Genomic DNA, 12,281 nt, shown 5'->3' on the forward strand with positions numbered 1-12,281 from the left:
AGACAACTAATCTCTATCCTTGTATCAGCACAGGTCGCCAGCAGTGTATACAGCTGAAGTTTACTGCTTCAGCTCCCTACGAAAAAATACTTCCATGGAACTACAAATTTATAAAATAGATATTTATTAAGGGTTGATATATTGAAAATACTTATAGAGTTTGTTTCTGCATATTTTACAAACTCCTCTAAATGGTTACTTAATAAAAATATGCATTTGCTTTGTTGTTTAATAAAACAAACTGCATGATAAGTAAGAGCAGTTAGGGTGCTTTCTGTCAGTAGCTTCCAGTGAATTGTGTGTATGTGCTTTATTTTTTCAACACACTGACAGTTTGTAATATTCGCTATGTTTTTCTTTTTTACTTTGGCTATTGAGGAACTTAAGGTTAGACTAATATTTAACTTTAAGTACTTCTTAGCAGGACTTTTGAGGCAACTATCTTACTCTCTTCCTAACTTGGCTCCTATTCTTTGACCTTTGTTTTAATTGTTCTGTTACTATAAGTGCTATGAGCTTTTCGTCAGTATGTACAGTATTATTAAGTATTTCTGAATTATATCAGAAAACCATAATCTAGTTGTAAAAGATCCGGCATTTGCATGACTCCACGGTGCCCCCCGGAGCCCAAGAATGTGCTCGAGTGACTGGCACCCCTTGCGCCACGGAACAGCCCAGTCAGTATTTCTGACCAATGACCCCATTGACTCTTTGTCTACAAGGGTCGTAAAGAACAGAGTAAATGCCCGTCTTCCGTAACGGAGTCAGCAAGACCAAGGGAGGTGGGAGTGGCACTGAATGGTGTTTGAAAAGCTTATCTACCTCTGGGGTTATGATGCGTCTCTAGTTTTCACTCATGTACTGAGTAAATGTTTAAAGATGCCTACTCTGTGCAGCACAGTAGGCTAATCGTTGAGGACAGAACTATGCCTAAAAGATTTTTGGTCTCTGTTTTCCAAGAATCGGAATCTAGTGGTTGAGGCAAGCATGTGTGCAGTACCTATAACCAATATGATAGCCAACTGGGAACAAAGGGTGGTAAGAAGACTGAAGAGAAAAAAGGTATTTTAGGTTGAGGGCACAGTCTACTTTCACAGAAAAGAGAGAATATATTAGAGAAATGGTGTAGGTGGACTATAGGAATCCATGGAGTGTAGTGGTATCCTTTGGGATAGAATATTCATGGATGTAGGGTTATATACATATGATCAATTTATAGATAAATAGATATAGTTAGTATGAGAGAGTCAGACGTGTATAATAGGCATAAAACAGGCAGGTAGATAACCCATCAGAGTTTCTAATGGCCAACAGAGGCACAGTGACAGAAGAGGAATGTAATTGCTACGTGAGAAAGCCTCTCCTAGGGATGTTCTCTGCTCTTGACACTATAGAGAGGACCAGCTTCTGAATTTCATGGGTTACCACCAGAAACACAGGCAGGATGCTCAGAAGTCCGGTCCTAAAGGAACCTTTATAGTATATAGATATGTATCACCTTTCTAACCTAAATAAAATTAAGATGGAAAAGTCAGACAGACAATAAACGATAAAGAATATTACACTCTAGCTGGAAAGTAGAATTATCTTTAGAAATAATGTGATTATTTATTATGAGGGAGTTTTCCAAAGATGGTACTAGCAAATATAGATTAAAAAATAACATGTTAATTAATAATCTTGTACTATCAACTATGTATGGGGTATGCAAACATTCTTTCATTTCTGAGAAAGAAAGGCCTTTATAGGAGAACTATAAAGGACAAAGTCTATAATTCACGATCTGCTGGGCTTGGGGGTTTGGTCTTGAGGACGGCACATATGGATGCGCATCTGCCTGAAGGATGTATTGAGGAATTCGGTAGGTGTCTGAGGCAGAGAATGAGCCTCCAGCACCACAGAGGCAGTCAGCCCTGTGTCTGATAATTTTCCACCCACAGCCCTGGCTGCATTCTTGGGCACAGGATGAAATCCCAAGGATGGTCATGAAGCACTGGGGGGCATTCTGGTCTAAGAATTATTTTCTTTATTTGATGCATTGAATTTTCTCCAAGAAGAATTTGTATCTCATCCTTGTTATGAATTTCTCAAGGGCTCCCCATTACTTTCACCAGGAAATGCTCAGCCTAGGTGTCTTCAACACCAGGAGAATCATCCTCATTTTTATTTTAAAATTTGAGTCCTGCTATCTCTTTGTGTGTGTGTGTCTCTGCTCTTCACAATTGACTGTGGGAAATAAAATCCAGATTTCATTTACTGATGAGTAGTTCCTAAGCAATGTGAAGGCAGAGGGGTGAGCAAGAGAAATGTTATCATTAAAGAGCTAATATGAAGGCCACAGAGACTTCCTTTGTCAGGAAGAAATAAAGATGATGTTTCATAGAAACACCTCAACACAACTACTCTACCTCTAAGAAATGACTCAGCAATCAGATTTGAAAATGGCACATGGAAATGCCCTCTAACTCCCACTAGCAAAACAAATAGTGGCTTTTATTAACTCCTGGGGTAGGTGGGATCTAGTCACCAGAGTGATATCCCTTTCAATCTTTTTCTTCTCTGGCTCTGCTCAGGAAGAAATCATTATCTTTAGGGATGTACAGGGACAGAGTCGGAAAGTCAATTTGTATTTTGAAAAACAAAGAAGAATATGTGTGTGTGTGTGTGTAACGTATGAAACCCCACAAACCTTTACTGGTGCCTTTGTTAGACTATTGCCGAAAGTTAGGCCACATCTGTGCACCCACCTCTCATCAGATTCTTTCAATATCTTGTCCTCAGCGTCTGGAAAACTGTCCTGGCCGGCAACCACCGTGTTACTGCTGGAGGTGGTACCTGCAGGTGGATGAGAAGATGCTTAGAATAAGATGTGTGAGGAGGGGTCAAGCCCAAGTCTCAAGTATTTCCAGGAAAGGGTTTCCCGTAAAATCTCATGTTTGAAAGATTCATACATTTTCTGCACGATCTCAGACATTCTAAACCACCTGCCAAGCCCACATCGCCAAAATGGGAGAATCCCAGATATTTGTTAGAGTCAAAATGAATTCCTTAACTCTCTTGCAATGTGAGGCTACATTCCTGAAACCTTTTCTTCCTGGCCACTTTGGTAATGACCTTATTTATAGTGGCCGGCCCTGCTCTTAGCTGCTTCAACATTCCTGGGTCCGGGAGTTACTAAACCAAGGTTAGTGACGCAGTCCGGGTACCTAGGGTCTCTGAGGCCTGGTCTATGGCTTCTCTGCAAGAGCACTTCTGTGGTAGCAGGATGGGGGCAAACGGAAGGCATCAGAGACTCGGGGAGCAGAGAAAGCTGGAGGCAGTTACAATACTAAGGGCAGCTAAATAAAAGGCTTTCAGGAATTTAAGGGGGATGCTATACATTTCATCAAATGATGCTGACAGGCCAATTTGGTGGAAGTGATAATACAGTGACAGGGGAGGAGGGTAATTTGGTCAGCCTTAGGAGAATATTAGCCAAGGGCATCCCAGAGATACAGGAGGGTCCAGAAATGAGGCTCCCAGGTGACTGCGGTGTCCTGCCCGGGATCAGCCTAAAGTAAAAAGCTCTGTGGCATACGAGTAGTGGGCCACGGGCTGGTGGTCATCCCTGCAAAATCACTCCACTAAACCGACAATGCCTTTAAGAGTCTCGGCTGTTCTTAAGCCATTTTTAAAATGAAGTTATACGCAGGAGAAAGAAAAAGTACCCAACACATACTCCTAGCCTCTCAGCGCTCTACAGGAGAGGCATGGAGAGGCCCCTACCCGAGGCCGCTGCGGACGCCTTGCTGCTGGCGGCGAAGCGGTAGAAGGGCGGGTTGTCGCAGTGCTGCACGATCGGGTTCACCGGCTCCGTCTGCTGCAGCTCAAAGAGCAGCTCCTCCATGGTCTGAATGGTGTTGTTGCGGCACAAATATATAGCCACCTTTTTAATCTGAGAAGAAAAACAGGGCGCAAGGGATGTTTTCCAGAACCCCATCTGCAAGAATGCGGGGCTGCCAACAGCAAAGATGGTGGCCCACGCGATTCAGTGAACGCACCGCCTGTGACCCTGCTCGCTCACCTTTATGCTCTCCTCGGACGGACCGAGCAGTGGGATTGTGATTCTTTCTCTTCGTGTGCAGGTCTGGTAGGAGGGTGTGTTATCAAAGGAAGGCCTCGCCTTTCTGAACAGCTGAGTTCATGGAAGTGACTTTTGGGGCACATGAAATTCTATCTAACCTAAAAACTTGCCATCTATAGTCTTAATCTTGAGCAAGGATTTTATTTTTACAAACCATGGGGAAAAGCTGCTAGCTGTTTTTGTTTAAAAAGGAATCTAGTCCCCTGCTGTTCTCTTCTCCCCTACAGACAAATGCGTTCTAGCTGTTTGTATGCTTTTAAATAAAAAAAAAACCCTCTGGATTAAAGCTCCACATTACTGTAACCCTCATAGTCAAACCTGAGGCATGGTCGCTGCTTTAAGGCTTATGTGGCTCCTACCAGCAGGCAGGCGCGCAATCTCTCAGAAAAACCACCAGCACACAAATGCCAGTTGAGGTGGGGTTTTAAAACTGCTGCCATTTGTCTGATCATATCATCTTTAAATACAAACACTAAACTCAGAAGGATTTCTCCCTGCTTATTTCTCTCTTCTACCATCTAAGTCTTTGAAGAGAAAAACCGGGGTGCTCTGCATCCAGACATAAACCTAAAGCATTCTTATTAGGGGTAACAGAGCGTTTGACCTAGTTTCTCTGGCATCGCCCGTCTAATGTTTACAGAAGGCAGCTTTTAGGAACCGTAGAGTTAGTTCCCAACTATTAGTCCCCTCCTTAATTGATAGGTTTCTGGGTCAAGGCTTAGAAAGGAATTGACAGAGAGGTGTCACTAAGAGATTGCAGTCTGATTCTCAGGCAACAGAACGAAATTTTCCTGTAGTATCTAGACAAGCTCATAGGAGGTTAACATGACAGACAAAATGGGATTTCTCTATTTTGCTTGGTGCCAAGGGCACGCTCTGAGTTCCAGACTGCAACTGGAACCACCAGGAGGCATAAGGAATGATTCCCGGAAGTCCCAGACCTACTTACGTAGGGCAGGAGAAGCGTGTCACTGCTGACCCCACACAGGCTGATCAGGAACTGCAAGGCGATCCTGAGGTTGTTGCTCCATTTTTCATTGTTGGCTAACGCATTCCAAGCATTTTCCATTTCTGGTCCAGGAACTTCATCTCCATACTGTAACAAACAACATAAAAAAATGGCCCAGGAGACACGCAGGAAAATGTAAGGATGCTAAATGTTTGAAGTAAAGTTGTTTTAAGGGTCATGGCCATCTCAAAATCTTAAAAAGGGGGTTAACATGGCCATTCATCAGAAAGAGGTCATTTTTCAGCAATTTATAATGCATAAATCAGTAAGTTACATACTTATTCACATGGTTTTTAAAATGGTAGGTTTCTTTTTATTTTTGTTATTTAAAAAATGGTGGCAAAATATACACACAAAAGTTTATCATCTTAGCCATTTCTGAGTGTACAGTTGAGTGGCATGAAGTACGTTCACATTGTGGCACAGCTGTCCCCACGGCCCAAGCCCTCTGCATGTGATTTTTAATGATAAATGCCATTTTCCCTAGGTCTGCAGCACGGAGTTTGATTAACCCCGGCTCTCAGGTGCTGGAGTGTGCCACTGAGGCACGCTTCCTCTGAGTTTACCTTGGCCGTCATGTACATGAGGTTGTTCAGGACGAGCGACGTGGCTTCGGGGGAGCCCCAGCCGTTCCCTTTCAGCCCGTGGGAGGCATTCACTTCCCCTTCCCGGTCCTTGATGTCGTCCTCCGGGCTGTTGGGGCTTGACCCCGGGAGGAGGAGCCTGCTGTCCACCAGCTCGATGTTGTGCAGCCAGGGCAGCAGATAGGTGAGCATGGTCTGCCGCCCGTTCGGGTGGGTCGTGGGGAATCGCTGGCTTACCTCTGAGCAGAACGGCAGTGACGGAGAGCTATGTGTTAGTTCGCCCAAATAAACTAACCTATTAATGCCAAGTGACAGACTGAACAGTGCCTTCAGTTTGCAGAGCGTCTTCTCACACAGCAGCACCCCAAGGCCACAACATCTTAAAGCCAAGGCTTGTTCTCACACCTCCCTTCGCATCTGTGCTCGGGAGAGGAGACGGCACAGCGGGAAAGCATCGGCTCGGTAACAGAGGAAGGAGGCGGAAGGCCTCATGACTTCAAATCCTCTGCTAGCAAAGAGGAGCATTCGGTGGGGACACACAGAGGACTTGGAATCAGGACATGTGATCAGACCCCAGTTCTTCCACACAGCACCTGCATGAACCTCTGGGCTAGCTCTTTAATCTCTCTGTTCCTCAGTTTTCTCACGTGTCAATCGGGGCCAATAGGGACCCACACTGGGCTATTGTGAGGACTAAAAGATATAATGAGGACGGACATAATATGCTCAGCCCAGGGCTTGTCAACCAACAGACTTAACTGATGGTGGTTAGGATTATTACAATGACTAAACCAACATTTTACAGAGTGTCTTCCATGAACAATTAGCTGTTAAAAAGTGAGAGGTGGACCTCCAGGAAGAACAAACCCAGTGCACGGTCTCCTTAGAGTCTTGACAACCACCAACTAGGTGGATGGTGTGTGCTCAATGCTGCACTTTATGAAAGAAATGCACCGAAAGGGTAAAACTGTATGTCCAGCCCTGTCATTTCAACATTCCGTTCTCTACTAGTGTTTCTGCTGTGTTTCATTGCCAGCAGCATTTAATTTTATAATCTGAATAAGCTTTCTATAGAAATAAAAGCATAGCTTTACATATATGCTGCAAACTCAGAAGTAATTTCTCTACTATCTAGAGAAGGAAGTGTTTTATCGTTAAGGGAAATTAGAAAGCAGGATCTGAGGCACTCCTTAGCCAGCATGGCATGTCATCTCATTCAGAGAGCTCCTGGCTGCTAAACGGTAGAACAACACAGATGCAGGAATTACACCAAGATAATCCCCAAAATGGCCACTTTAATTGATTTGGCCCTTTTCCTAAAATTACAATTGTAATTTTTTATTTTGAAGAATAAGAATATATTTAATGCTGTGCCATGATTGTCAGTGTTGAGCTGTCCTGGTTCACAGAGGTCACAATTTCAAAATTCACTTAATTTCTAAACTTTATAAAAAGGACGGATGATATTATGGACTTTTGTGACACATATTCAGATCCTTATAAAATCAGGACATTCATTTATTCCAGCATTCTGGGCATTTTCTAGGTACAAGCACTGTGCCAGGCATACCGACTAAAGATTTGATTCCTTTCCCCGAGAAGGAGGTTCTGAGACAATTGATGTTGACAGGTGACTCTGGGAAGAGCAGAAAGTGACAGATGACAGAAGAGAGGCACAAGGTTTTCTGGGGGTTTGGTAGAGGAAAAGGACTTCTGGTTACAAAGACTTGGGGTACTTCTACGGCAAAAGAATTATCTAAACTCTGCTAGGAAGGATGGGAACTTTGGAGAGGAATAAACCTTCCCAATCAGAGGGATAACCACTATTAAAACTACCTGTCTTTCAATAGTGGTGTAAAAATCTACAGACTTTCTGTAGTAATGATTGCCTTCTAATATATTGCATCATTTGCTTATTTTTGATGCTTATTGCATCTTGTCTGTCAGACATAAGGTCTGAGAGGGTAGGGATGTCTGTCCAAGATGCCCCAGGCATCTAGATCACAGCCTGGATTGTAGAGATGTTTTTGAGGGGAAAAGAGAAAAAAATAATGCCACAGACATGCAAACAAACCCCAATTCATGTCTCCAGAAACAAATTAAATGAAGTGTGAGACAATGTCAGTGGAATTCCGCATACATTTCCCACTCCTCTGGGAGGCCCTGAACCAGTTCCCTGGCTACTTACCAAGAATTAAGTCATCTGAAATTACAGGCGATAAAAATCTCACCCTGAGATTCTTAATAGTAAAGGCAGTAAAAGTAAGGACTAGGAATCTATGATGTTTTCCTTAGTTTTCCATATTATTTTTAAAAAAAGTTATTCCTCATAAATCAAAACAGCTCAAAGGTTGAAGAAAATCTAGGTGGAAAATGCTTGCAACTCATTCTGTGAGCTTCTTTTCTTGTTAAACGTGCTATTTATCTCCTCCTCCCAGCTGTCAGCCTGTCCCTTCCACTGGCTTCTCCCTCTCAGCTAATCAGCCTGCTGAAATCTCTCAAGTGCGTCCTGCTCTTTCACAGGTGGAAGGCAAGCCATCTCACATGTCACTTCCTTGGCCTGTAATGCCTGCCTGTTTACCGACTGTAACGTCAACTACTTGTCTGCTTTGTAAATTCCTACTTTTTTTTTTTTTTCAAAACTGCAGCTCAGCCGTCTTCTCTAGGAAGTCCTTACTAGTGCTTCTGGCCCACTAACTGAACACACCCTCATCTTCCATCTCATACACAGCACGTGCTTTCCCAGCAGAATTTGCTGCGTTGCCATAACCACAGGATTGCAGGTTTTTCGTTATCACTAGACTATGAGCCTTTGATGGGAGAGATTGTTTTATTCCCCTTCGTATTTGTAGGACCTGAGCACAGTGCCTGGCAATACAGGTGGCACTCAAATCTTCCTTGAAGTGAATAAAGATAAAGCTTAGTTTTCCAAGAAGAGAATTAATTCATTCAAAAGGCTTTTCTTGAGTTCCTCCACTGTTTTAGGCACATGCAAGGATGTGACTAACTCTGTCTCAGAGAGATGGAGAGGTTTTCACAGTAGAAGTAGATTTTAAAATCAGATCTTAAGGGAGATAGGGAGTTAGGGAGATGGGATGAAGGGCCGTTCCCAGCAGAGGAAACAGCATGAACGAAGCAAGGGTTTACAAAAGGTCCGGGCATGCTGATAAAGGATTAAGTGAGACCGGAGTAAGGGGCTCTTGGGTGGAAAGGGGGAAAGCAAATCTAGAGATGGAGGGGTTTTTTGTAATAGGCAAAGGAGTTCCACATGTACAGCACTGGCTTTGGAGGAAAAGACCTAGATTGAATATTGACTGGGCTGCTTCCTAGCTATTTGGTCTTGAAAAAAATCATTTAACATCTCTAAGCCTTAGTTCCTCATCTGTAAAACAGGAATGCTGATTATGGTAGTAGCAGTAGCAAGTCCATGCCAAGACCGGGCTACCTGCTTGATTTTCATTAGCTCATTTTAATCCTCACACCCTATGAGGTAGTTATTATCGCAGACAAAGAAATGGAGTTTAGAGGTTGGGTGACTTGCCCAAGGTCAAACAGCTAGTGAATGGCAGGCGAGCGATGAGGCCAGGTTGTCTGGCTCCAGAACCCCATTTCAAACTGCAAAGATTAAATAAGTGCAATGTATCTAAAGTGCCTGCATAGAGCCTGGAATATAATAACCACTCAGCAGATGAAAGCTGTTTCTACCAGCAATTATTTTTTGGACAACTGGGCAGAGAAGTCTGAGTCGAGAAGTGCTGTACATATTTGGTTTTATGAGAGCAGGGAGAGGTGGGGGAACTGATGGGCATCTGCACTGAGGTGCTGGTGATGTAGATGGAAGAGGATGAATTAAGAGATTGGGGTCGGTCACTCAGCAAGGTGCCACGTGCACTGAGACAGGAAGTTAGTTGACATATGCAATTCTTTAAGAATGGATTTTCACAAAAATTACTCTCACAGATTACTTGGAAAGATTAGCTCCAAATCACTCTCAACAACCTCTGTGGTGTGTAGCAATACACAAGTCACAAAACACCACTGTCATCAGCACTACCCAGAGCAACTTGCAACAATTAGATGTATTAAATTAAAACCACCCATGCTTAATTTCTTTGGGAAATTTTACAAATATAATGAATGTAGAAATGTATAATTAATCGAAGCATCCCAGCATTTGTCTTACATTTATTTGTACTTCTACTGTTTTAGATAAGCACTCTTTTTTTTTATATGGAACGCTTCATGAATTTGCATGTCATCCTTGCACAGGGGCCATGCTAATCTTCTTTGTATCTTTCCAATTTTAGTATATGTGCTGCCGGAGCGAGCACAAGATAAGCACTTTTGAAAAGAATATTTAAAGATATCCTAGAATTTCTTTTAGAGGTAATGGGATTTAGCCCAAAGCAATTTTGATCTGCAAATTTAGCAGCCATAATTTTGACTCTAAAATTATACTAGAATTTAAAAAGGAAGATTGCTTGGAGCAGCAATGATCACACACACGTCATCATTAGCTATTGCGTGGTACCTGAGAAGAGTGGGAGAGTGAGCTCAGGGTACATCCTGGCCAGTTCACATGATAAGAGGCCTAATGACACACTGTAGAGAGGTGGCAATGGGCCGTGGGTCCCACAGAGAATACTGCCAGGTCTTTGTTCAGTTACTTTCTTCGAGTATACAAAAAGCTTTGCTTCAAGGATCTACAAAGAGGTAGGAAAGTAAGAAAACAGTATGAATAAAGATTGCTTGGCTATCCCAGGAGTATTTATATCTAATAAAGTTTCATAGTAACAAAACCAATGGATGCATATTTTAATATATATTAAAGGTAAGGAATCAGTTAGTTTCTATGTTTATAGAGGATTATGCAATTGTTTTCTCACTCTTCATATCCACCAGTGATCTGCAGATACACATAAATGCATAGCAATAAACAGCAATCCAGTGACCAACCACCATTCTGATTTTCGTGCTCAAGAATGGAAGTTTCCATGTAAGTAAGTGATACGTGCCTGCATGAGCTGCATGGAGATTTCATAAATCTCTCTGTTGGTGTCAGAGGCCTTGAATAGAACAAGGTTTAACAATGTCACTATATCGAAGGGATAGTTCCTAAAAAAAAACACAGCAGAGTTTACAAGATAGCTTGGCTAGTAATCTTGCTAAATCATTACCCTCAAAGTTCTAGATGGCACACTGACCTCAATCACTTACTTATGAGTTTCCCATGCCCATTTAACCATTGTTTCCCCCCCACTTTTGCTGTTTATTAGTAGATGAAGGGAAATAGCTCTGTCTTTGTTTAAAACTGAATATTGTTTGCACCAGGATAAACAAACACAAGAAGCTGAACGCAAGTGGATTTTATGCATTTTGATGAAAGAGATCTTAATGAAAACCAAATGTAAGTGGAAGGGGCCAAAGATGATACGTCTAAGTTTCTTAGTAGCTCACTCACTTAATATTTTCATTCAATCCATCTACGTTTATTATGCACTGAACACATACCAGGAACAACTCCAAAGAACTGATGATACTAAGTAAATCAGGTTAGTCAGGGAGACAAAGTATACTGTTAGGTGACAGCTATGACAGGAGTCCCTGAGGCATGCTGCAGAATCCTGATGAGGGACACCTACATCAGGCGTTGGCTAGGGAAGGTTTTCCCAAGGCAGAAACAAGTGTACTGGGCCTTGAGGCACCAGGAGACATCAGCCAAGCAAGCCAAGAGCAGTATGGGGCACTTACCAGGCAGAACAGCATTTTGAAAGGTTAAGAATGAAACAGCAAGATAACCTCTGTACAATGAACGCATCTGTGTACTAGACTGTGCGAAAGGCATAGGAGAGGGGCACAGGGAGATTGGGCTAGCATGGGAGTGGGGTTCAGGAGATGACCAGCCTGTGGACCTCAGCCTAAAAATTATGGGGATCCTATGGGGTTTGCAGCTGGGGAGGGAGGCAATGACATCAGTCGTTGATGAAACACTCTGTGTGGAGGACGGCTTGCGGAGGGGTCCGTGTTGGAAGCTGTTTCAGTAATTGCAGGGGGTTGAGTTAGGGCAGGAATGGTGGAGGCAGCAAGGAGGGGTTAGATCTGAAAAACGCTAAGGAGATAAATGAGCAGGATTTCAAAACTGCATGTGTGGAATGGTTGCTGGAGAGAGTAGGAACACAGGGAATAGGCAGTGTGGAGATTAGTGGTGTAATCAAATGGAAAATGGAGATAATGACTTTTTTCTTGGTATGTAGTACTATTTAAGATGACTTTCACTGTATGTATTCTCTTAGTCTCTAATGTAAAAGAGGTCATAAATAGACAACTGGTGATACAAATAGTGGATGATCTAAATGTAAAAGGTAAGTGACTGATATTTATTTTGAGGAAACTTTCAGAAAGCAGAAGATAGCTTGCAGTATGAAAAACTTACTAATTATTTTACTTATGCATCCCTTTTTTGACTCTGTATAATTATATTGTCTATGAAGACCTATTTTAGAAACATTTTATCCTCCTAGAAAGGCAAGGGACTACTATGAATACATGCCCATCGTACAGCAAC

General features: G+C 42.6%; 1 protein-coding gene and 1 non-coding gene across 8 annotated transcripts in view; both read right to left on the reverse strand.

Annotated features, from left to right (window-relative positions):
• The window catches only part of FRY (FRY microtubule binding protein), a 387,367-nt gene that overhangs the window by 68,115 nt on the left and 306,971 nt on the right, over window positions 1–12,281 (reverse strand). For all 7 annotated transcript variants that reach the window (XM_057489806.1, XM_036905022.2, XM_057489778.1 and 4 more), the window contains 6 exons: window positions 10,732–10,831; window positions 10,248–10,419; window positions 5,699–5,955; window positions 5,073–5,219; window positions 3,766–3,934; window positions 2,748–2,835 (listed from right to left, as the gene is read on the reverse strand). In XM_057489806.1, coding sequence (XP_057345789.1) covers window positions 2,748–2,835; window positions 3,766–3,934; window positions 5,073–5,219; window positions 5,699–5,955; window positions 10,248–10,419; window positions 10,732–10,831 — 933 coding nt within the window. The remainder of the gene's footprint in view (window positions 1–2,747; window positions 2,836–3,765; window positions 3,935–5,072; window positions 5,220–5,698; window positions 5,956–10,247; window positions 10,420–10,731; window positions 10,832–12,281) is intronic.
• LOC118922365 (U6 spliceosomal RNA) lies at window positions 9,941–10,047 on the reverse strand. Its single transcript, XR_005028748.2, has one exon. It is a non-coding gene; the product is annotated as a U6 spliceosomal RNA (small nuclear RNA).

This window comes from Manis pentadactyla, chromosome 2 (assembly GCF_030020395.1).
Source record: "Manis pentadactyla isolate mManPen7 chromosome 2, mManPen7.hap1, whole genome shotgun sequence".
Lineage (NCBI taxonomy): Eukaryota > Metazoa > Chordata > Mammalia > Pholidota > Manidae > Manis > Manis pentadactyla.